Below are 20,907 nucleotides of genomic sequence, written 5' to 3'. Positions count from 1 at the left end.
TGACTAGACGTGGGTGGGGAGGGGTGCTGACAGGGAGAGGGTGTGAAGGACAGCTCCTGGATTCTGGAGCAAGCGGTTAGAGAAACGGAAGCTTTTAGATGCTCAGCATGAATTTTAAGTCCCACAAATCGTCAGGGACTGAGCCAGAAGTAGCTCCAGCTCCCCTGATGGGACATCAAAACCGGAGGAAAGGAAGAGAAAGGGATGGGACAGAGGGGAGTGAAGATTTTTCTTTTGATGTAACAATTGCTAAGAAAGAAAAAAGTCTGACTCTGAACACGGAGGAGAATGGATTGCATCACCTTCAGTTATACCTTCATTCATTTATTCTCTCAACAAATATTCACTGTGCCTACTCTGTGCCAGGCTCTGTGGATAGAGCCCCGCACAAAAGTGGATCCATCAGCTGGATGCCTCAGCTTGCTGTCTTACAACACATGTACCAGGTGTTGGCTCCGGGCATCAACAAAGGCAGGGGACAGGAGCTCTCCACGCCTCGACAATGCCCAGCATGAACAAAGAGCTATCTTCATGCCAGGGTGGTTCTAGGCACTTCACATGTTTTCATTCGGCTAACTTATTTTATGGTGGAAGAAACTAACGCACAGAGATGCTAAATAACTTACCCAAGAACACACAGCTAGTCAGTGTCAGAGCCAGGATCGGAGCTCAGGTGATCTGGCCCCAGCCACAGCGCTGGGCGCCTGACCGCTGAACGGCACTGCCACATCCCACAGCATCATGTGTGGGTGAGCCTGATAACTGTGTCCCTAGTCTAGAGCCAAGGACACCACAAGAGTCACTCGACCTCGTTGGCATTTCATTTGTCCAAAATGGATAGACCTCCTATTAGCTATAAGTGTAGGGAACAATTACATCTCGTGTGTGTGTATGTGAGCGCGTGTGTGTGTGTGAAATTATTTCTCCCTGATGCAAAGTGCTCTTACATTTCCTGTCCTGTTTTTCAGGCCAGGGGTCTACTTAGCTATCACGTCACTATTGCCTCTTCACAAGGAGTAACCAAAGCTAGGGGGACATGGTTCATAGCTGGATGATGGAGCAAACGAATGGGAGCCCTGGGGCCTGACTCCCCGGGGGCCTTGTAGCCAGGCTGGGGCTCCTTCCAGGTGACCTGGCTCATGGGGTCACCAGCCAGCGACAGACCCGTTTAGATGACACCTGCTTTCTTTGTCCCAGAGCTCATTTCCTCCACACCAGCAGCAAGTGTGTCAATAGTAAAGGTCATGCCTGGCTGAGGGTCAGGTTTAGGGGGACCCCTGATAAACACCCACTGATGGATGCAGGAAATCCCCACAGGCAAGGCCACAGATTGGGTTAAGAGCCAGTCTCCTTGCTTTGATCACCCTGAGGCTATCGCCTGGCCTGTGGGGGGGGGGGGGTTCCAGCAGATTTCGGTGAATGGAGAGAAGGAAAAGCGGCTGAGGAAGCAGAGAAGGGGGTAAGGCAGAAAGGACACAGAGACAGAGAGGAGCCACAGCGGGAGAGGGAAGCCGGGCTGGTGGGAAGGGAAGTTTGGACAGATGTCTTCGTTTTGTAAGACCACAGCATGTCAGAGCTGGCCTGGCCTTAGATGCTGGCCAGTCATGTGGTTCTTAAGCCTTCTTGTAGCCTCAGAGCCCTTTGCTTAATAGAGGGCTTGCTTTGCACCCCAACAGATAAGCCAGGTCAAAGTGGACCTACATGGGTGGAGTGGGGTGCCCGTCTGCCCCCTCTATCCCTCCGTGGCTCCCAAGGGCCTCGGTGCTAACCAAGGCTCTGTACAACACGGTTTAACTGATTCACGTCAGGCTCCTCATTTTACAGATGAGGAAACCAAGGCCAGAGAAGTTCAACCAGACAAGGAGTTGACGGCAGAGCCAGGCCTCCAGACCCCCAGTTCAAGCCTCTGTCAGCGCGGCCCCCACCACTCTCATGACCCACCCACAGGGAGCTGGATTTTCTGAAGACAACCCAGTCCCATACAGCCCACAACCTAGGGCTCAAACAGACTTGCTGAAGCCCCACCCGCACCCCACATGCAGGACCCAGGCCCATGCATGGGCAGGGAGAGGGGACCAGCTGCTCTGCAGGGGGAGGTACAAGGACAAATGCCCATGTCAAGGTGTAGGACACTCCACAAAGTTCCCACACAGCCTCGGGGACCAAGAAGAGCTGGCCCCCAGAGAACTGGGCCTGGGAGGGGAAGGGAAGCGGGTAAACTCAGCGTGCCCTTGTACCGTTCCCTTCTCGAACTTGTTGGTGCGGTTCTCTGACTTGCCGAGGTACCGCTCCCCAGTGTCCCCCAGGTCTCCATAGATGGTGATGTAGACCCTGGCGTCCGTCCCTGCTCCGGGAACGTTTCCTGTGAAGATCTGCACGGAGTACAGCACAACTGGGCAGGCAGTGGGACAGACAGACAGACAGACAGATGGACAGACAGGAAAAAAAGGATGGCATCATTTAGGTTTAAGGGAACTGGATTTGTAGGAGATATTAAGCTTCTGGCCTGGGCTTCGAGGATGAGTCAGTGTCTTCCTTTTATTTGCTTAATTATGAACATTCTGCTACGAATCTGCTGGATTCACCAGTGGGAAGGTCGCCCATCTGATCTGGACACAGGTGGCCTCTAAGAGCCAAGGATGGAGATTTCCCCCAGTGCCCCTCGAACCGTCCACCCATCCACCTGCTTACAGCGTCCTGGGGGAAAGACTCAGGAAACCACCTGACACGTGTGCACACCATGGTCACTCAATCTACCTGCCCTGACATGCTGACGATAACGTGCCATCCCACCATACGGTGACCAGTATCCGTGCCAGGTCATCCTGGACAGTTTATGGAGAACATCAAATATTGTTGAGCGAATAGCTTCCTCAGTGTCCATTTCCATTTTCACCTATTCTCCAATCTGCTGCCATCCAGCATCTGCCCCCAGTTTCCCCAGGGAGACTCCTCTCTCCAAAGCCACAGTGACTGCCACCCTCTCCTTTGTCTCCCATGGCCTGTGGGAAGCGCTCCACACATACTGGTGTGACAGTTATTAAAAATTATTAAGGAAAATAAAAATGAGTGCTGTCCTGTTTTGTTTTGCTGCTGTGGGCTCATCAGGGAAGCATAAAGTATCTGCTTCCCCAGCCTCCACTCCAGCAGGAAAGGCATATCTTACGCTGCTCTGAAGGCTGAGAATTCTCAGTCCCCTCTCCACATCCCTCCATCCAAGGAGCTTTCAAGTTTCAGGCCAAGGAAGAGGAGACTTGGCTAGATTACCCTCAAGCAGAGGGAGGGGAGTTGTGGCTTTGTGGTGAAGGGCGAGGTGGCCCAACTGGGAAGAAGGTTAGTTTCCCAGCCCGGGGGCGGGAGAGGGTTTGGGCGTCTCCGCGGGTGGCAGGAACCCCTCACCTGCACACAGAGACCCAATAGGGAGATGGCTGTGGGCTCATCTGGGGACTTGAAGTGGGAGGCCTCAGGGCTGAAGAGAGGCTCTCTGGACAAATCCAGAGTCTGTGAAGAAGCATTTCTGGCCACCCAGAGAAATGATACCTGCATGTCAGTGGAGAGCCAGCAGCAGCAGTGTGACGATGTGGCAGGAGGCTATAGGTATAGGTGGTACACACCTTGGACTAAGGGCCAGGCCCCTCCTGTGAGTCTCAGGATTCTTCTAAGACCCTCGAAAGGGGATTCCCCCTCTCTGCAGGGCCTAAGAAAGACTTTCTTACCAACCTTGCAAGTGCGTTCACACCACATTTCATTAAATTTAGAAATGTAAGGTGATGTGAATTGCTCATACCCATGGTTATGGAATACATTCACGCCCACATGGCTCCTGTTATTTTCCTCATTTTCCCTGGGATTCTACAGCACTATTCTCTCCTGCTGTCCCTTGGCCTCTCTAGACGCTTCTTCTTGAGTAGTTTTACGAGTTCCTGATCTTCTGCCAGCCCCTTGGATGCCCTTGCGTGCCGGGTTCCGCCCACTACCTCAGCTCTCATTCTGCACGCCCCGGCTGTTGACTGCCGTGAGTGCCCAAGTCTGTATCTCCAACCCAGTTCCCTCCTGTGCTCTGGATCCGCGCCCCTGTCACCCAGTGGACACGTCCACCTTGACAAGATCACAGGTCACAAACTCACATCCAAACCTGAAATCCATCCCCTCCTGGCGCCCCTTTTCCAAACCTTCTCCTCACCCATCCTCCCCGTCTCCGTAGCCCCCCACCCAGCACTCTGCTCCCCAAACCTCCTTGGTGTACTGTGAGAACTGCCCTCAGAGGCCTGCCCCCATCAAGGGCAGGAACCAGGACTAGTCACACTGCCTCCATCTCCCATCTCGCTCAGCTCAGTGCAGAATCCAGTGAACATTTCTTGTGTTGCAAGAACAAATAAAATCTTCTCTTGGTTGTTTAAAGAGTCAACACTACCCAAGCCTGTCTGGCTAATACTGACAGGAGGTAACATTAGGAGCCTTGTCACAGTTTAGACACAACAGTCGATTGTCTCCCCCTCCCCCATTTTTTCTCGCCATCCATTTCCTGGCTGTGCCTTCAGCCCTCTCCACACCTGAATAGGACCTTTTCTAGGAGCCCTGTGCTGGAGTGGGGTGCTGTGTCACCAGGGCTGTGAATAAATGGCTGTCCTTCTCCCCCGTCTTCCACCCCCCACTGCTCTCTCCAGTCCTTTGGGAATTAGGAAAACTGATTCAGCTTCTGGGTGCTGAGCAATGCGGTTGTGCAGTCAAATCCGGCTATTTCTGGATCCTCCTCCCTCCCCGTCCCACCCAGGCCACACAGCTCTCAGTGGAAGATGTTTCCCTAGAAACACCACCAAGCACAGAGTGGGTTTGTGGCAGGTGATTCATCTAGAACAGCCAAAGTGTGCCACTGGGATGGCTTTCCAGGGTGGCCTCTGGGATCCAAGTAGAAAAGGAAATTACCCCCCAGATGTAATAGCAAAGAAAATTCGGAACGAGGGATATGGGTAGGGAAAGGCACATTATTGAGACAACACTCGTTTTTATCGCTGAGTGGCAACTCAGATTAAAGGAAATGTTAGAGCTATGGCTGTCTTACATCCTCCTAGCTCTCTATGGGGCCCAGAATCTTGAGTTTTACTCTAGTTTTTCTCCAAGAAGGCAATGAAACAAATAGAAGCTGGATTTCCAAGCTCTGGGAGCATCTCTGAACCATATAGACTGCCCCCGTGGAGACCCATAGTATTCTTTCGTATATCCTCAGTGGTAGAAAGCCTGTTTTTCACAAGTGAATTTGATTTTTGACATAGCTAAAGCTTATTTGGCGCTGACTAGCTGGTGAATAACGTGGGGATGGACATGAACAATGGCACTGCTGGTCAAAACAAAGGTGTGACTCTGTCCATGTGGTCCAGGAAGAATGCATGTGTGTGTGTGCTCACACATTCACACGTGCGCGCACACACACATGCACAGTGTGGAAAGAAAGAAGGCTAAGGACTGAGCCTGGAGCAACACCGCCCGGCAAGAGAAAGGAAAACAGCATTCAATAGGCTAGGCAGAGAGCAGCAAGAGAACCAGAAAATGGTGGTTCGCAAGCAAAGGAAGCAGTACGAGAAGTACACGGTCAGGCCGGTGCAAGTCCTGCAGAGAAAACCACATCAGAGGAAGGGGCAAAGGTAACTGGCACCAACAGAAAAGAAACCATGACTTTCGACACCCTGAAGCTGCATCCAGACCCTGAAAAAAAACACACACGAACCCAGTTACATATTTATCCAGGATGCTTCTGGATTCAGACTTGGTTGAGACGGCTGGATCCAGCAAGAGCAAACCCTGCAGATCAGTAGCCAAATAAACAAGAAGAAGGGAGAGACAAGGACCAGGACAATCCAGGCACAAGAGAACAAATATTTGGATGTATTATCACACTGTCAGGCCAGGAAAGGACTTGAGCACAAGTCCTTTGTGGAGCAAGACAGCTGAGACTTTGAAGAATAGGTCTGCCATTTATTAGCTGTGTGAACTTGGGCAGCTTATGTAACCTCCGTGAACCTCAGTTGCCGTCTCTGCAGAATGGAGATAATAACAGAGCCTGCCTGCTAGGGGCAAAGGCTCCTCCTGGCACGGGGCAGGGGCCGTAAAGGGAGGGCTGCTGCTGCTGAGGGTGGGGCCATCGCACCACACTTACTGTCCAGAGGCTCCTCCACTTCCTTGTACACTTGCCTTAACGACCCATCTTTCATGTATTTCTCAGTGAAGATGTCATAAGGGACCAGTTCTCGAATGGTCTTCTTGTCATCCTCTGAGGTGGCAAGCCATCGGTCACAAGGGAAAGTCAAGGTCTCTGTGCCCTGGGGTGAGGAGGAAAGAGGAAAATTAGCCCTTAATGTGGAAACCGCCAACTTCAGCTCATTAGCATGTCAACACTCACAGGGACCAAGGACAGGAGTCATGGAGCCCCATGGGATAATGCAGAAGCTACAGGGGAGACCCCCCTCCAGCCCTGCCCCACTTTCAGCAGATCCAGTCTCACTTGAAGACTTCCACAACCACACGAGGGATTGGCTCATGAAAGCGGGGTTCCCTGGGTCACTTAAAAATAGATCTCTGAACCCCATCCTGCAGACTTAGCTTCAGTGGGTAATGGGGGGGCCTCAGTATTTTTAAATTGCTCCCAAATCACTCAAATCTACAGCCATGATTGAGGGCTACCCTTCGGTTAGAATCCTGTGGTTTCAGAATGTTTTCCAAGTTGTCTGGGTGGATTTCTTTCTGTGAGTTGACCTTGAGTCACAGGAAGGGCACGTTGGGTCACTCACTAGTAGTATGGCCCTGGGTGTGGGGAGCAGAGACCTGATTGCCAAGACCCTCCGCCTTCACCCCTAAACCAGGTTCTAAAAGATTCTGCCTTGGACCTGAGCCAGTTCCTGCACCCTGAGTGGACTGCAGGAATTTTCCTCCTAAGATTTTATCTCAACTTAATAAGGCTGTAGGTTCTTGTAGGAAATCTGCCTGGAATCTCTTCTGGAAAGGGGCAAAAGAAACAACAGGACAAACAGGTCAGGAACTCACGTCTTTATCTGGGAGGAGCCTGCGGATGTCCACGTGGGAGCAGTGCCACCCAGGATTTACGCCTGTATTATCGTGGCCAATCCGAATTTTTTCAATAACTTCTCCCACGTCTTCTAACTTTGGCAAGGAGAAAAGGCACCAGATGTTAGCTGGCGGGTCCAGGAAAGTACAGCCTCAGCAACACCCTGTCTCCCCAGGGCATCCACCCTTGAGTCCCTTTGAACTTCCAGAGGTCATTTTCTCTCGGTATGTCCCATCATCCAGCCAGCCCAGCCCCCACTCTCCTCTGTGCATGCCCCGCTCCTGCTTCCTTTCCCCTTCCCTCACTTAAAATCAGCCTAGACTCCAGAACTCAGTTCAATCGACCTCTGGGAGGCTGTCTCCACTCTTCATGGTGGAGCCCAGCTCTCTGTCTTCCATGACTTATTGCTGTAGCAGCTCATTCCCTGTTTGAGAACTGACTTGGGTAACAGAAGATGAGTTCCAGTTCTGCCTATGCCCTGTCTTGCCAGGTTGGCCTTCTCCTTGGCCCCTAAGAGTCCCCTTCACCTTCAGCCACTGCTCGTCTATAACCCTCAAATCCTTGTCCTTCAAATTTGACATTTTCTCACCACAGGGCCTTTGCACATGCTCTCCCTGCCTCTCCCCTTTCTTCTTCTAAACCAGTGTCTGCTCAACCTCATCATTTGGGTCTCAGCACAAGGATCATTTCCTCAGGGAAATCCCCTTGATCACCTCGAGAAAGTCAAATCTCTTTATGATAGGCTCTTATAGCACCCTATAGCCCCGCCCCAGGCTGTGCAGACTTGAGTTTCCTGGAAGCCCCTCTGCAGAGCTGGCTGCCTGGCCGCTCCCTCAAGCTCTCAGAGGAGACAGCGCAGTCAGCTCCAGGGCAGATGAGGGCTCTTGATGAGTGAATGGCGTCTGAATGATTGATTGAGTCATTCATCAAATGCAAAGCCTCTGAACCATAGACGGAAGTGACCTCCGAATGAACTGAAGCAGCCTCCAACCAGAGGTTTCCTCCCTCCCCACACGCCCACCCACCCACAGTTGGCAGCCAAGGGGAGGCCCATCAGCACTACTTGACGAACCTCCCCCCACTCCCACCCCCTACCCTCATCCCCCCCCAATTCTAGCCCTGACTCTGCCACCTACTGGCTCTGTGATCTGAGGCAAGCCACTGACCCTCCAGGCTTCAACTTCCTCACCTATAACATGGGGGAGCTGAAGGCAGGGGCATGGACAAGACAACCTCTTGAGGTCACTTCTAGGTCTGAGATCACAGACATGGTTCTTTTTGTTAACTATTCTCTCATTGCAAGGGACCAGCAGAGCGACACATTGCTGCAAACTCTCTGAAGCAATGAGGATGCTACAGCTGCTGTTGCTTCTGCTACCCCACAACCCGCCCCAGCCCCCCAACTCCTTGCTGGCCGGCTCACCCACACCACATCAGAGAAGTGGCACCCCCTGCGAGCCTGCGAGGGGCTTTCTGAATCATTAAATACAGATCGGTGATTTCAGGCCGATGTTAGTGCCGTGGACACTTTTAATGAGGCCTTATTTTTCACGAGAGAAACACGGTCCGCAGAATCTCCACTTGAGGACGCTAAGCTGCCTGGCAGAACCAGGAACGGAAGACCCACCCCCCTCTCCCTCTGTCCGAGGGCCTCTCTTCCTCCGTCCCTGCCTCATCTCTGATGTTTGAGATGTGAGGACCTCGGCTTCGATGGTACTTTTTAAAATCTTAATCATCCAGCCACTCAGTTGCACATGCTGTGCCAGGGTGCCCATCTCAGCTGTGACCCCGCAGAGAGCAAGGAGACCTTTAGGGGACCACTGGTCAGGGATGGTGGGCCTCAGGGATGAACTCAGATGACGTCAGAATCAGAAGGGACCCTTGTGTTCTCCCAAGATGTGGAAGAGTTAAGCAGAGAAGGCTCTGGAACTGAACTGCTAGAGTCCAAATCCTGGCTCTGTCATTCATTCCTTGTGACCCATGAGCAAGTTTCTTAACCTTCCTGTGCTGTTTCAGCTGTAAAATGAGATACTCGTACTACAGAACTCTCGGAATGGTGATGAGGATTAAATGAGTTGATAAATGTCACCTGCTTAGAACAGGGCTGGCACGTGTGACGTGCTCAATAAATACTAGCTGTCATTGCTACTTTCCTGGCCAGTCCCTATGTCTTAGGATGAGGCCACAGAGAGGGAGCGGCTTGCTCAGGAGTTAGTGGCTGAGCCAGAACCAGAACCCAGGGTTATGAGTTTGCAATCCAGGGCTCTTACCTCTTACCTGAAGATGGGTCAGAAAAGAGAAATGGAGAGAGAGGGACACAAAGCTTTTTTTGTTGTTTTCAAGCTCTCACCCTCCCCCAACCCCCAGATAGATTTGAAAAGAAAAAAGAAAAAAAAATAACAACAAATTTCTGGCAAATTACAGCTGCCCATTGGTGGGCACTTGGTTGAGGAAACTCCCCAGAAGACGTGCTGAGGTGCAATCACTGCCCAGGCCACTGACGGCATCGGCTCAGATGACTCACCCACCACGACGACTTGGGTGGGTGAGAGGGTGGTCTGGGTGGAGAGATGAATCACCCTTGAATTTTCCTTGTCAAAAGATTCCACCAAGGTGGCACTCTTCCCACAAGCGCTGACTGCTCCCAGAGAAGGTGGAGCTGCAGGGACTCCCCGGGACAGACACCGACCGAGGAAGAAGGCAGGTGCTCGAGGCTTTGTTTCCCATCAGAAAATAAGGGGCACATCTCCAAAGGTCCCCACTGCCTGGAGAGTCCAGGCTCCTGGGACTCCTACCTCTTCTTCTTCAGAATTGTCCCCCTTAGGTCCTGTTTCATCTGGTCCTCAGCCCAAGTCACGTCACTCTCCTCCCGTCCCCTCTGGCCAAACCTCAAACCACACGCTGTGTTTATTTCCACGTCCGGCCCTTGGCCACGATGTTCCCCTTGCTAGGAATGCCTCCCCTCCTTGTCCCTGCTGATCCCACTTTCAGGTCCAGCTCAAAGCCACCACTTGCAGGGAGCCTTCTCCCTTCTCTGAACACCCATGGCGTGCTCAGTCAGCCCTGCCATGTGCCCTCATCCTCACGGGCTGGTCTTAGCAGGAGCTAAGAGCACATATTCTGAGCCAGTCCTCCTGGGTTTGAATCCAGCTCCCACTATGCCCTAGCTGTGTGATTTTATGCAAGCTACTAAACTCCCTGTGCCTCAGTTTCCCCATCTTTAAACAGGGGTAATTACAGCACAGAGGTGCTGTGAGGGTTAGGTGAATTAACATACATAAAGCCCTACAACAGCGCCTTCTGACCCACAGGACCAGTTATGACGACGATCACCAGACTCTCCCATTAGCTTTGTGTGGAGGTCAGGGGTTCCCCAGCCAGACTGCAACCCCTTGCAGGCAGAGTCTGAGTCCTCTTCCCTTGTCTCTTCCACCCAACCTAGCACACAGTGGCATGCACAGGGCAGGCACTGAACTGAAGCAGACAGGGTACTAAGGTGACCGACCTACGTCCACAGTAAACCCCCAGGCCAGAGCCAAGGGGGAGCCAAGGAACACACAGGATGTTCTTCTGTTTTGGGTTGTTTGGCCTTAGCTCGGCAGGTGAGCAGAAGGCACAGTTATGTGACGAGCAGGTCTGGAAGCCAGGCTGTCCCCATGGATACACGTCTGTTGTTGGTAGCACTGGAGATGGCCCCAGGGAAATTGGAATTGTGCCCTAGTTTCCCCAAGGCCTGTCCACTCCTTATCACCTTTGATGCTGACACCAGTCCTAGAGGGGCAGGGCGAGGTTCACCGTCCTCCTGGTACTCGGATGTACTGAGGCCCAGAGAGCTCGGATGAACTGCCCGTCTTCCTCACCAACAGCAGCCCATCAAGGTGAAAGGCACGTGACTGCCTCTGGGCGCAGGGCTCTTTCTCCTGCCCCCTCTTCTGACCTGCCGCACCTTCCAGACCTGGCTCCCCGGCAGCCTGCTGAGCCCAGGTACCTCCATAATGAAGCGGGAGGCGGACTTCCTCTCAAAGAACAGCTTCTGCTCCCTCTTGTTGGTGCACAGGTACTTCTGCTGGGTGCACACGGCATCGCAGCCGTAGATGACGATGAAGATGTTGGCGTCTGTACCAGCAGCAAAGACATCACTGGTGTAGAGGATGATCTCGTAAGGGACAACTGGGGGCGGAGGACAGAGGGTTAGCTTAGAGGGGAGGTGAGAACAGAAAACGAACGAGGGCAAGGTTGAGTTCTTCACCAGCACCGCCACCCTGGGCCCCTTCACCAGGGAGCTGCTGCCCAGGAATTTGGGCCTTCACATTGTCGTCCAGTAACCACAGAGTGGGGGGAAGTGTCCTGTCATGCCTAGTGCCCACAGGAAGCCCCTGTCACCTCAGACCAGGTCTCCATGGCTCTCACATCACAGAGCTAGTACAACAGATTGGCTGAAAGCACAGGCTCTAACCTGACTATCTGTGTGACCTGGGCAAGTCACTTATGAGCCTCCGTTTCCTCATCTGTAAAGCATCCTCAACATGCTCCCTAGCTATAGACACCCTATAAACAAGAGAATTATATTTCACGGGGCAACTTTCGCATTGGATCAGCCAGTCTATAGTGGTGAGAGTCCTCTCTCTTCTCTTCCCGTCCCCCTCTCCCAGTCCCTCACTCACTCCGTGCTGGCCTGCCCTCCCCAATTCATCCATGTTGCATCTGGCCCCTTTTTGGGTTGGATGCTGCAGGGGGCCTTCTGTTCCCCATCATTCATGTCCCCTCACTTTATAGGAGTCTCCTATTGGGGAGGGGAGTAGAGGAGGTGAGGGATGCACCAGAGTTTACTCAGTCCCAGCAGGGACTGTCTGTCCTGAAGAGAGAGGTTGGCCATCAGTGTTGTTGGCAAGCAGCTTCCCGGTGGGCGGCCACCAGCATGAGCAGAGGACCTTTTGTTTCAGGAATTCTTGGGATGCTTGTTGAAAATACAGGTTCTAAATATTTAACCCAGACTCCACACTAAAGTTGAGACCAGTGTTCTAAGAGAGTGTATTGCTAACTATGGGCTGAGATCCATTAGCAGGTTGTCAAGTGAATTTGGTGGGTCATCACCAGTATTTTAAAAAATATATGGAATTGAATGAAATCGAATAGAAAATATCACTGTCCATCACACACAGTGAAGATAAAGCTTTTTGGTGGCACTTATTGTTTGTTGCATTTGTATATAAATGTGCATACTTACTCTAAGTCACACAAAAAAGGATGAAAAACCCAGAGGTATAGTTCAAGCAGAAATCTACCCAACCTGTGGTCTTGACCTTGAAAGGAGTCCCGTTACAAGTCACCTTCTCACAGATGACCCCAACCTTCTCCAGAGGAGGAATTGCCTTTTATTATCATGGTTACTTTGCTGTGGGACTGTAGTAGCAATTGTCATTCCTTGAGTGTTTGCTATTTGCCAGGCTCTGTACTAAACAGTCTACATTCCTCAGCTCCTTTAACCTTCACAGTGACCCCAGGAAGTGGGTGTTACTATACTCCACTCTATGGATGAGAAAACCAAGGCTCAGAGAGGTGAAGGATCTTGACCCAGATCATACAGCTTGTCAACGGTGGAACTTGAACTTGAACTCAGGCTTGTCTGACCCCAAATCCTGTGTGGTCAGCCTCTAGGGGTGCTGTTGTCGTGAACTGGAGGTGAGGAGTGCTGCCTACCCACAAACCACAGGGAGGGGTAGCCTATGGCGGTGACCGCTGGTCAACTTAATATCAGACTGGCCTGAACAGGGTCCTCAGTAGCAGGTTAAGGGGAAACATAGTCCTGACCCTGCCAGGCCCTCAAGCAGGACCGGAGGTGCCATCTCCGTAGCGTGCGGCCCCTTCCTCTGAGTCTTCTTGGGTTTCTCCACTGTCTAAGGCCCGGGAGGCCTTGAGCAGAGAAGACGGCAACGGATAGGAGCTCTCCTGAGGCTAGCCGGCAGTGGGAGCAGCCCTGGAAACGTCCTGGGAGGAGCAGCCCACCCTTCAGCCCTCATTCCTCTAGGCCTGGGCTCAGATTTGCTTCTCGGCCTCTAGCTCTGCCTCTGCCATTGAGTAGCTGTGTGTCCTTGGCCAAATGGCTGTACTTCTCTGGGCCTCAGCTTCCTCGCCTGTAAAATGAGGGAGTCTAACCAGATCTGTGGTTTTCAGTTTGTTTAACTGTGGAATTCTTATAAATACATTTATCAAGAATGTTCAGAAAAAGCTTGACTTTTTAAAGCTGAGGAGCTTTTCTGGATGGCATGAATTGGGGGCTTTTCCCCCCTCAGGCTTTCCCCTTCTCCCATCGGCTGTCCTGAGACACCCCCTTCGACTTCCACGGATCCTCAGAACGTAGGTTGAAGGCTAAGGTCCCTCCCAGCCCTAACAGGGCATGGTTCTGACATTCAGGGCTCCATGCTATGCCCTGCCTCCCCGGGGAGCCTATAAGTTCGGGCCATCACAACAGCCCCTTCCTAATTTACATGCCTCTCCTGTGTGGCTCCATCTTGATCTGCTCTTCACGTATTGGGCAGCCTTGATGAACTGCCTTGATTCCTTCTAGGCCCTTGAAAATGACGACTGGGCACTGTTCCCCACCATTCTTGGGGCTGCCACTCCCTAGACCCTGGGGTCCCTGGCTTTGGGCCCCCAAGACCTTTTCCAACCAGGGCAGTAGGTTCTGAGCAGCAGACCCTGCTCTCTGTGCTCCCATGTGGGGAGAACCGTACTTCAAAGCTGCCTCCACAGCTCTTCAGTGTGAAAGTCAATTCTTTCCTGCATTATTATTATTTTCATTGTTTGCAAATGTGAATCTAAGACAAAGGGCAAACGTGCTCGTTTTAATATCAGACTGGAACTGAATATACTCAAGGTCAGGTCACACAACTCCCTTTTTTGTACAGAGCAAAGCCTGTCAAGGGCATGAAGGGAGAAATGGGTGCTTCTGTCCTGAACGGTCCCACTCAACACTGCCGCCAGCTCTGTGTCCATCCGTCAGGTCAGTGTGTCTGACATACACTGCAGGTGGCTCCCGGGGGCAGAGGCTGGATCCAGCTTTTGCTTTGTACGTGCAGGGACTTTACGAGAGGAAAATGTCACTTTATTTCAGTTTTTGAACCAGAAAATATTCTGATGATCTGGTCATTTACAGTTTAATCCCTTTGGGCAAAAAAAAAAAAAAGGTTCCTCAATGATTCATACTGTTTAAGTACGAGTTGTTTGGGAGAAATCTCTCGGCACAGGTAGCTATTTGGTTAGAAAGAAATTGTATTCTCTGGGTTTTGTTCAGATTTCAGCAAATTCAGACAGATTTTTATCGTTTGGTTGATTTCAGTTAGATTCCCAGCACCTATATGGCCCTATATGTATATCAATATTTAATATGCACTTTAGGATGATGATGACAGTGGAAGGGAAGTGTTGAGACTTTACCAAATTGTCCCCTTCCTCCTTTCCTTTAGATGGTAAAAGGAATTACATTTACCTTCTTTTCAAGTTCTTTTTTGTCCCCAATCAGGATAAAATCTTACAGCGGTCATTTCTTTGGCATGTTAATGGCTGGAATAAGGATTGGTGATGGGGTTGATAAGGATCCCTCACAGTTAGACCTTTATCTTTTTTCCTTTTTGGGTCTGACAACCATCCTGCATTATTATCTCTCTTTTACAGATGAGGAAACTGAGCCCCACATAGGTCAGGCTCTCTCTGCCTGTTGTCACCAGCAATTTTGGGGTGGAGTTTGGAATAAGTCCCATATTTCCTTTCCCTGGGTCCAGCGTTCTGCCCACAGCCTGCACAGGTACCAGGGAATTTGGGAAAGGAGCCAGAGACCCAAATCTCCAAGGTGGGCCTGACCCAGGGTGAATGTTGGACGAGAGACTGGGACCGAGTTGGGGTGGCAGGCAATGGGGTCCAGGAGGAAAGCCAGCCTTGCTATGCACGGTTCCTACATGGCGTGTACAGTCTCGTCTGAAGCTCCGCATGGAAGAGGTCCCTGAAGATGGCCCCGTCATCTTCATTCCTGGCCAGCCAGCGGCCACAGGGGAACGTCATGCACTTTCCAAGAGATGGGGCGTCCACGTCTACCCAGTCTACAAACCAGCCTGGAGCCTTGCCTGGAGAGAAGGGGACACAGAATCCGTTAAGGACTTCTCCAGGCGTGGCTTCCCATGGGTAACTTCAGGGACTCCGAACATCCCTCCCTGCTTGACATCTGATGCCTACAGCTCCACCATGAACACACCATCCCTTTTGCTTACAGCATTGCTAAAATGATTCCTGTCAAACTGTGCACCCAGCTGAAGATGGATCACACTCCAGGCTGCTGTCAGTCAAAGTAGCAAGAGCAAAGAAGCAGAGGAAGAGATGACAGGAGGCAGAGAGTCTAGGAGGAATGAAGCAAGGACCCTGCCCAGGGTGGAAGGCACTCCAAGCAGGAAACCCAGGGATGCCAGAGAGCCTATTAACAAGGACTGCATAATTTCACCCAGTGGCGGGATAAGACTCTGAGCTCCCTGGCCTCAGTTTGTGATGCATGAAGGGAAGGGAGATCAGCAAAGGATTGATGACCCTCCCTGGGAAACGAGCGCTCAAGCTTGAAGAAGGAAATGGAGGCCAGGCAGAGAGCCCTGCGCCCCAGTCCCAGAGGCGAGGAGGAAGCTCTCCTTCCTCACGCTTAGAAGATGTGGTTTGAAGATCAAGAAAATGTGTCCTGCTTTACCGAAAGAGAACAAACTTGGGCACGTCCTTTGTCTGGCTGTACTGTCAGTGGGTTCTGGGAAAGATTGGCTAGATCACTGGTTCTCAAAGTGGGGTCCCCAGAGCAGCAGCCTCAGCATCACTTGTGAGAAATGTAAACTCTTGGGCCCCATCCCAGACCTACTGAATCAAAGACTAGGGGTGGGGCCCAGAAATCTGTGTTTTAACAAGCCCCACTCCCTAAGTGTTTGAGAACCACTGAGCTAGGTCAAGATTGTCAAATCTGGCTGCACATTGCAATTACTGAGGGTGGGGGATGGGAGAAGTCTTTAAAATTCACCAGTATCCACCTACTCCAGACCAATTAGATCAGAATCTCTGCATGCAGCCGGGGCTCTACTGGGCTGAAGGGAGTGAGAAGATGGGGCATTATGGAAGGTAAACGACATCCAATTTCTCCACCCCCCCCCCCCCCCCCCCGCAGGTTCTTTCCCAAACACCCACGGGAACCTGTCCACGGTCCTTACATTCTTAGCAGGGAACAGAGGGGAGGGAAGCCAGACCTGTGTTGTCATGGCCGATCCTGACTTTCCACAGATCTCCCAGGTCCAGGGTCTCCACTGTGAAGATTTCGATGCTGTCCCTCTCAAACTTGTCGCTATTGGTCTTGGAGGATTTCAGGAGGGTCATTCCTGCCGAGCAAATGACCCCAACATGACCGACTGGGCCCAAGACCTTCAAACCTAGTCTGCCCACCCTTTTAGTCTCTCCTCATAATGTCCAAATTTTTGAACTTTCATCAAATTTAGACTATGCGATTACCATCCACTGGGCACCTTGGCACATTTGGCAATTTCTTTTCTGGTGAGCGTCTTTTAATTGAACTTTGCAATAACCCTCTGAGGTATGTATTTTTATTTCCAGTTTGTATCTAAAGAAAACGAGACACACCAATAGGTTAAGTGCCTTATCCAAGATCACCCAGGAGAAAGTGGTGGGGCCCTAAGTCGATGTCTGCTGTCCTTCCACACCCCTCACGTCCCTCCATGTGTGGAGGGAGCTGATGACAAAGCCACCCTCCCCATGCACCTGGGGAAACAGGGCCTCCACTGCAGGGCGAGGCATGTGGGAATTCTCTGGAGACTCTTCTCTGGACGGCAGAAAGAGGCATGGCTTCAAATGCCCCCCACCAGCCATCTCACCTTCATGATCAGTGCTTGGACCCTGGCTGTGGAGGCACTCTGAAATTTGAGGTGGGCTCAAAGGCATCACCATCCCCTCCTGCCTCAGCAGGCACCACATTGCCTTCAAGTCTCTTCACCCCCATTAGTCCCAGCTCTGGGCCACCTCCTGCAGGAAGTCTTCTGATCCTCACAGACTCACGCAGACTGAAGTGCACAGAGTCAGACGGACCTTGGTTCAACATCTGTTCGCTTGGCTCACTTGCCGCCTGGGTGGCCTTGGGCAAGTTAAGTTATTTTCTGAGACTTGGTTTCCTCAAATGTCAAAAAGCATGGTTTGGTGCCTTCCCCATAGAGTTGTTGTGAGAATTTAAGAAGATGAAGACTGTTGAGTGCTCAAGAATGTGCCTAACACCTAGAAATCCTTTGGCAAATAAAAGCAGTTGTTAGGGCCCCTCAATCCCATTGATGGTGATTCAGTAACTATCATAATGACATACATTTATAAGTTATGACCTAATTCACTCATTATACATTATCTGCATGATCTAACCTATTAAATAGTAATTAATGTTTATTGAGTGTCATTTTGTCTCAAATATTTTACATGTTCAATTTCATTAAATCCACAATTATATGAGGCACATACTCATTTAATCTCCATTTTACAAATGACAGAAACTAAGACACAGAGCGGTTAAGCAACCTGCCCAAGGTCACACAGCTAATAAGTGGTACAGCAGAAATTTAAACCAATCAGTCAAGCTTGAGTCCATGCTCTACCACCACACCACTGTATTAGAATATGAACACCTCAAAGTCAGGAATTAGGTCCCTTCAACAATGCTTGGAACAGAGCTCTGAAACCACAGGGTTTTGAGTAAAGACATGATGACTACTTGAGGAACTGGCTCCTCTCTGAACTCAGACAGAATGGCTGGACAGGTGGCCCAAGTAGATGGCTGACCCCAGCACTAAATGCCACCTTCTCTGAGTACCTTGGCAGAGATGCCAGAATGACTCCAAGACTCTTTGAGCATCTCATATTGAGGGTACCATGGGACCCATTGCCTGAATCTCATTGGAGGCTTGGAGGAGCCATGTTTTCCCAGGTTGTTATTAAGGTAGAGATAGAGTTAGGGCTACCTCTGCCATTAGAACAGAAGGAGAAAGCTGGCAGCAGACAAAGAGAGGAGACCACTCACAGGACTAGGGAGCCCCTTCGTTATGGTTTTGAAAGGCAAACAGAGGGATGGTTCCAGGAAAGGCATCGGAAATGGTGAAAACTTTCAGAAAGACATGGGAAAAGACTGACCATCCAAGAGATCGGGCACCAGTACCTGGGGAGAGGATCCTGAAGGGAAGGTGAGTCGTATGGCTTCCAAACCCTTCTCCGTGGGAGAGCCAGCAATGAGGACAGGAGAGAGGCAGGGGCTCTTTGCCCCCTGGAGTGCAGAAGGACCGACCTAATAAGACTTAGGAAGAATTTCTAAAGCAGCCAGCACTCACAATCTAGGTAGAAAAGTCATCTTATGTGGAGATTTTTAAGAAAGAAAGGAACTGCCTTTCTCTGATGGTGCCAGTTGCATGCAATCTATCAAGAGTCAGAAGCATACAAGAATATACAAGAATGGAGAAAGGATAATCTCCTCAATAAGTGGTGCTGGGAAAACTGGATAGCTACATGGAAAAGAATTAATTTGGACCCTTATCTTACACCATACACAAAACTCAACTCAAGATAGATTACGGACTTAAATGGAAGACCTGACACTGAAAAACTCCTAGAAGAAAACATAGAGGAAAAGCTTCATGACACTGGTCTTGGCAATGATTTCACAGGTATGACACCAACAGCACAGGCAACAAAAACTAAAACAAGCAAGTGGGACTACATCAAACTAAAAAGTTTCTCCACAGCAAAGGAAACAATCAACAGAGTGAAAAGGCAACATACGGAATGGGAGAAAATATTTGTAAACCATATATCTGATAAGGGGTTAATATTCAACATATATAAAGAACTCCAACAACCCAATAACAAAAGAATGAATAAGCCAATTAAAAACAGACTGAAGATTTAAATACACATTTCTCAAAAGAAAACATACAAATAGCCTCCCAAAAATACTATTTGTTACTAATTATCAGGGAAATGACAATTAAAACCACGATGAGTTATCACCTTATGCCTGTCAAGATGGTTACTATCAGAAAAACAAAAGATAAGTGTTTGTGAGGATGTGGAGAAACTGGAACCCATGGACATAGTTGGTGGGAATGCAAAATAGTGCAGCTGCTATGGAAAACAGTATGAAAGTTCCTCAAAAAATTAAAAATAGAACTACCATATGACCCAGCAACCGCACTTCTGGGTACATATCCAAATAACTGAAATCAGGATTTGAAAAGACATCAGCACTCCCATGTTCATTGCAGCACTATTCACAATAGCCAAGAGGTGGAAAAAACCTAAATCTCCGTTGACAGAAGAAGGGATTTTTAAAAAGTAGTATATATACACAATGGAATACTATTCAGCCTTAAAAAGAAGGAAATTCTCCAATATGCAAAAATCTGGATGGTCCTTGAGGACATTACACTTAGTGAAATAAGCCAGTCACAGAACAGACGAGTACAGCATGATTCCACTTATATGAGCGATCCAAAATAGTCAAATTTTTAAAATCAGTAACTGGATTGGTGGTTACCAGGAGCCGGGGAGAGGAGGAAATGGGGAGTCATTAACCAACAGGTATGAAGTTTCAGTTTAGTAAGATTAATAAGCTCTAGAGGTCTGTTGTACAACACGTACCTATAATCAACAATAATGTAGTGAATGTATTAACATATTAAAACTTGTTAAGAGGACAGATCACATCTTAAATGTTCTTCCCACAACAAAATAAAACAATAAAGAGGAATTCTTAAAAATGATTTTTAAAAAAGAGAGAGCTAGATGCATGACCAGGATTTCCTTGGAAAGTTCTGGAGAATCTCCCAGGCTCCCTGGGGAGGAATGTGGGTGAACCACGCCCTGCCTTGCTTTCTTACCAGTGTCATCTTGCGTGCCAAAGAGCGTGATGAAGACGTTGGCATCTGTGCCCGCATTCTTCTTGTCCCCGGTCTTTATGGTCACCGAGAATGTGGTAGATTTATCTGCCAGAAGAGGAGTGGGGAGAAGTAAGTGGTAGATTGCTCCTCCCATGAACGGAGGATAGAACAACCATACAGAGCACGTGTCTATGTTCATGTTGACCATTTCTGTGATTCGCTTTACTCGCAGCATGGGTTATTGTGCAGTTGCCTTTAGTCTGGAAACTTTCTGAAGGCAGAGATGAGGTCTCCCCCATCTCCAGCTCACACAGGAAGTCCTCAATCAATAAAGTTATAGGATGCTTAGGGGGCACTAGGGGTGACTGTGAGGGTCAGAGGCTCCTCCAGGAGCCCTGATCTGACTCTTCCAGGTTGGGAAGAGTTTTAGGGATGTGCGTTTCCAGGAAGGGAGCACAAGCATCACAGAACTCGAAAGTTCATTCTTTCCCTTGACAAAAAGAGGGCCCAGCCCCATGGCCAAGTGGTTAAAGTTCTGAGTGCTCTGCTGCAGCAGCCCAGGTTTGCAGGTTTGGATCCCAGGCACAGACCTACTCCACTCACCAGCCACACTGTGGTGGTGTCCCACATACAATATAGAGGAAGATTGGCACAGACGTTAGCTCAGGGACAATCTTCCTCAAGCAAAAAAGGAGGAGGACTGGCAACAGATGTTAGCTCAGGGCGAATGAGCTTCCTCAGCAAAAAAATAAATAAATAAAGTATTAAGAGCAGATAATGTGCCTGGAGGGGAGGATACAAGACTAAGTCAGAACCAGCTACAACTATTCTATTCTATTCTATTCTATTCTATTCTATTCTATTCTATTCTATTCTATTCTATTCTACTTTATTCTATTCCATTCCATT

General features: G+C 49.9%; 1 protein-coding gene across 2 annotated transcripts in view; it reads right to left on the bottom strand.

Annotated features, from left to right (window-relative positions):
- LOXHD1 (lipoxygenase homology PLAT domains 1) overlaps positions 1–20,907 on the bottom strand; it is a 169,710-nt gene that overhangs the window by 46,426 nt on the left and 102,377 nt on the right. For both annotated transcript variants that reach the window (XM_044774666.2, XM_014828921.3), the window contains exons 23-29: positions 19,999–20,103; positions 16,327–16,455; positions 15,016–15,180; positions 11,049–11,230; positions 7,039–7,155; positions 6,155–6,317; positions 2,238–2,392 (exon numbers count right to left, since the gene is read on the bottom strand). In XM_044774666.2, the coding sequence (XP_044630601.2) occupies positions 2,238–2,392; positions 6,155–6,317; positions 7,039–7,155; positions 11,049–11,230; positions 15,016–15,180; positions 16,327–16,455; positions 19,999–20,103 (1,016 nt within the window). The remainder of the gene's footprint in view (positions 1–2,237; positions 2,393–6,154; positions 6,318–7,038; positions 7,156–11,048; positions 11,231–15,015; positions 15,181–16,326; positions 16,456–19,998; positions 20,104–20,907) is intronic.

Source organism: Equus asinus, chromosome 7 (genome assembly GCF_041296235.1).
Source record: "Equus asinus isolate D_3611 breed Donkey chromosome 7, EquAss-T2T_v2, whole genome shotgun sequence".
NCBI lineage: Eukaryota > Metazoa > Chordata > Mammalia > Perissodactyla > Equidae > Equus > Equus asinus.
Note: the sequence above shows the minus strand (reverse complement) of the source record. Positions and strands in the feature narration are given on the sequence as shown.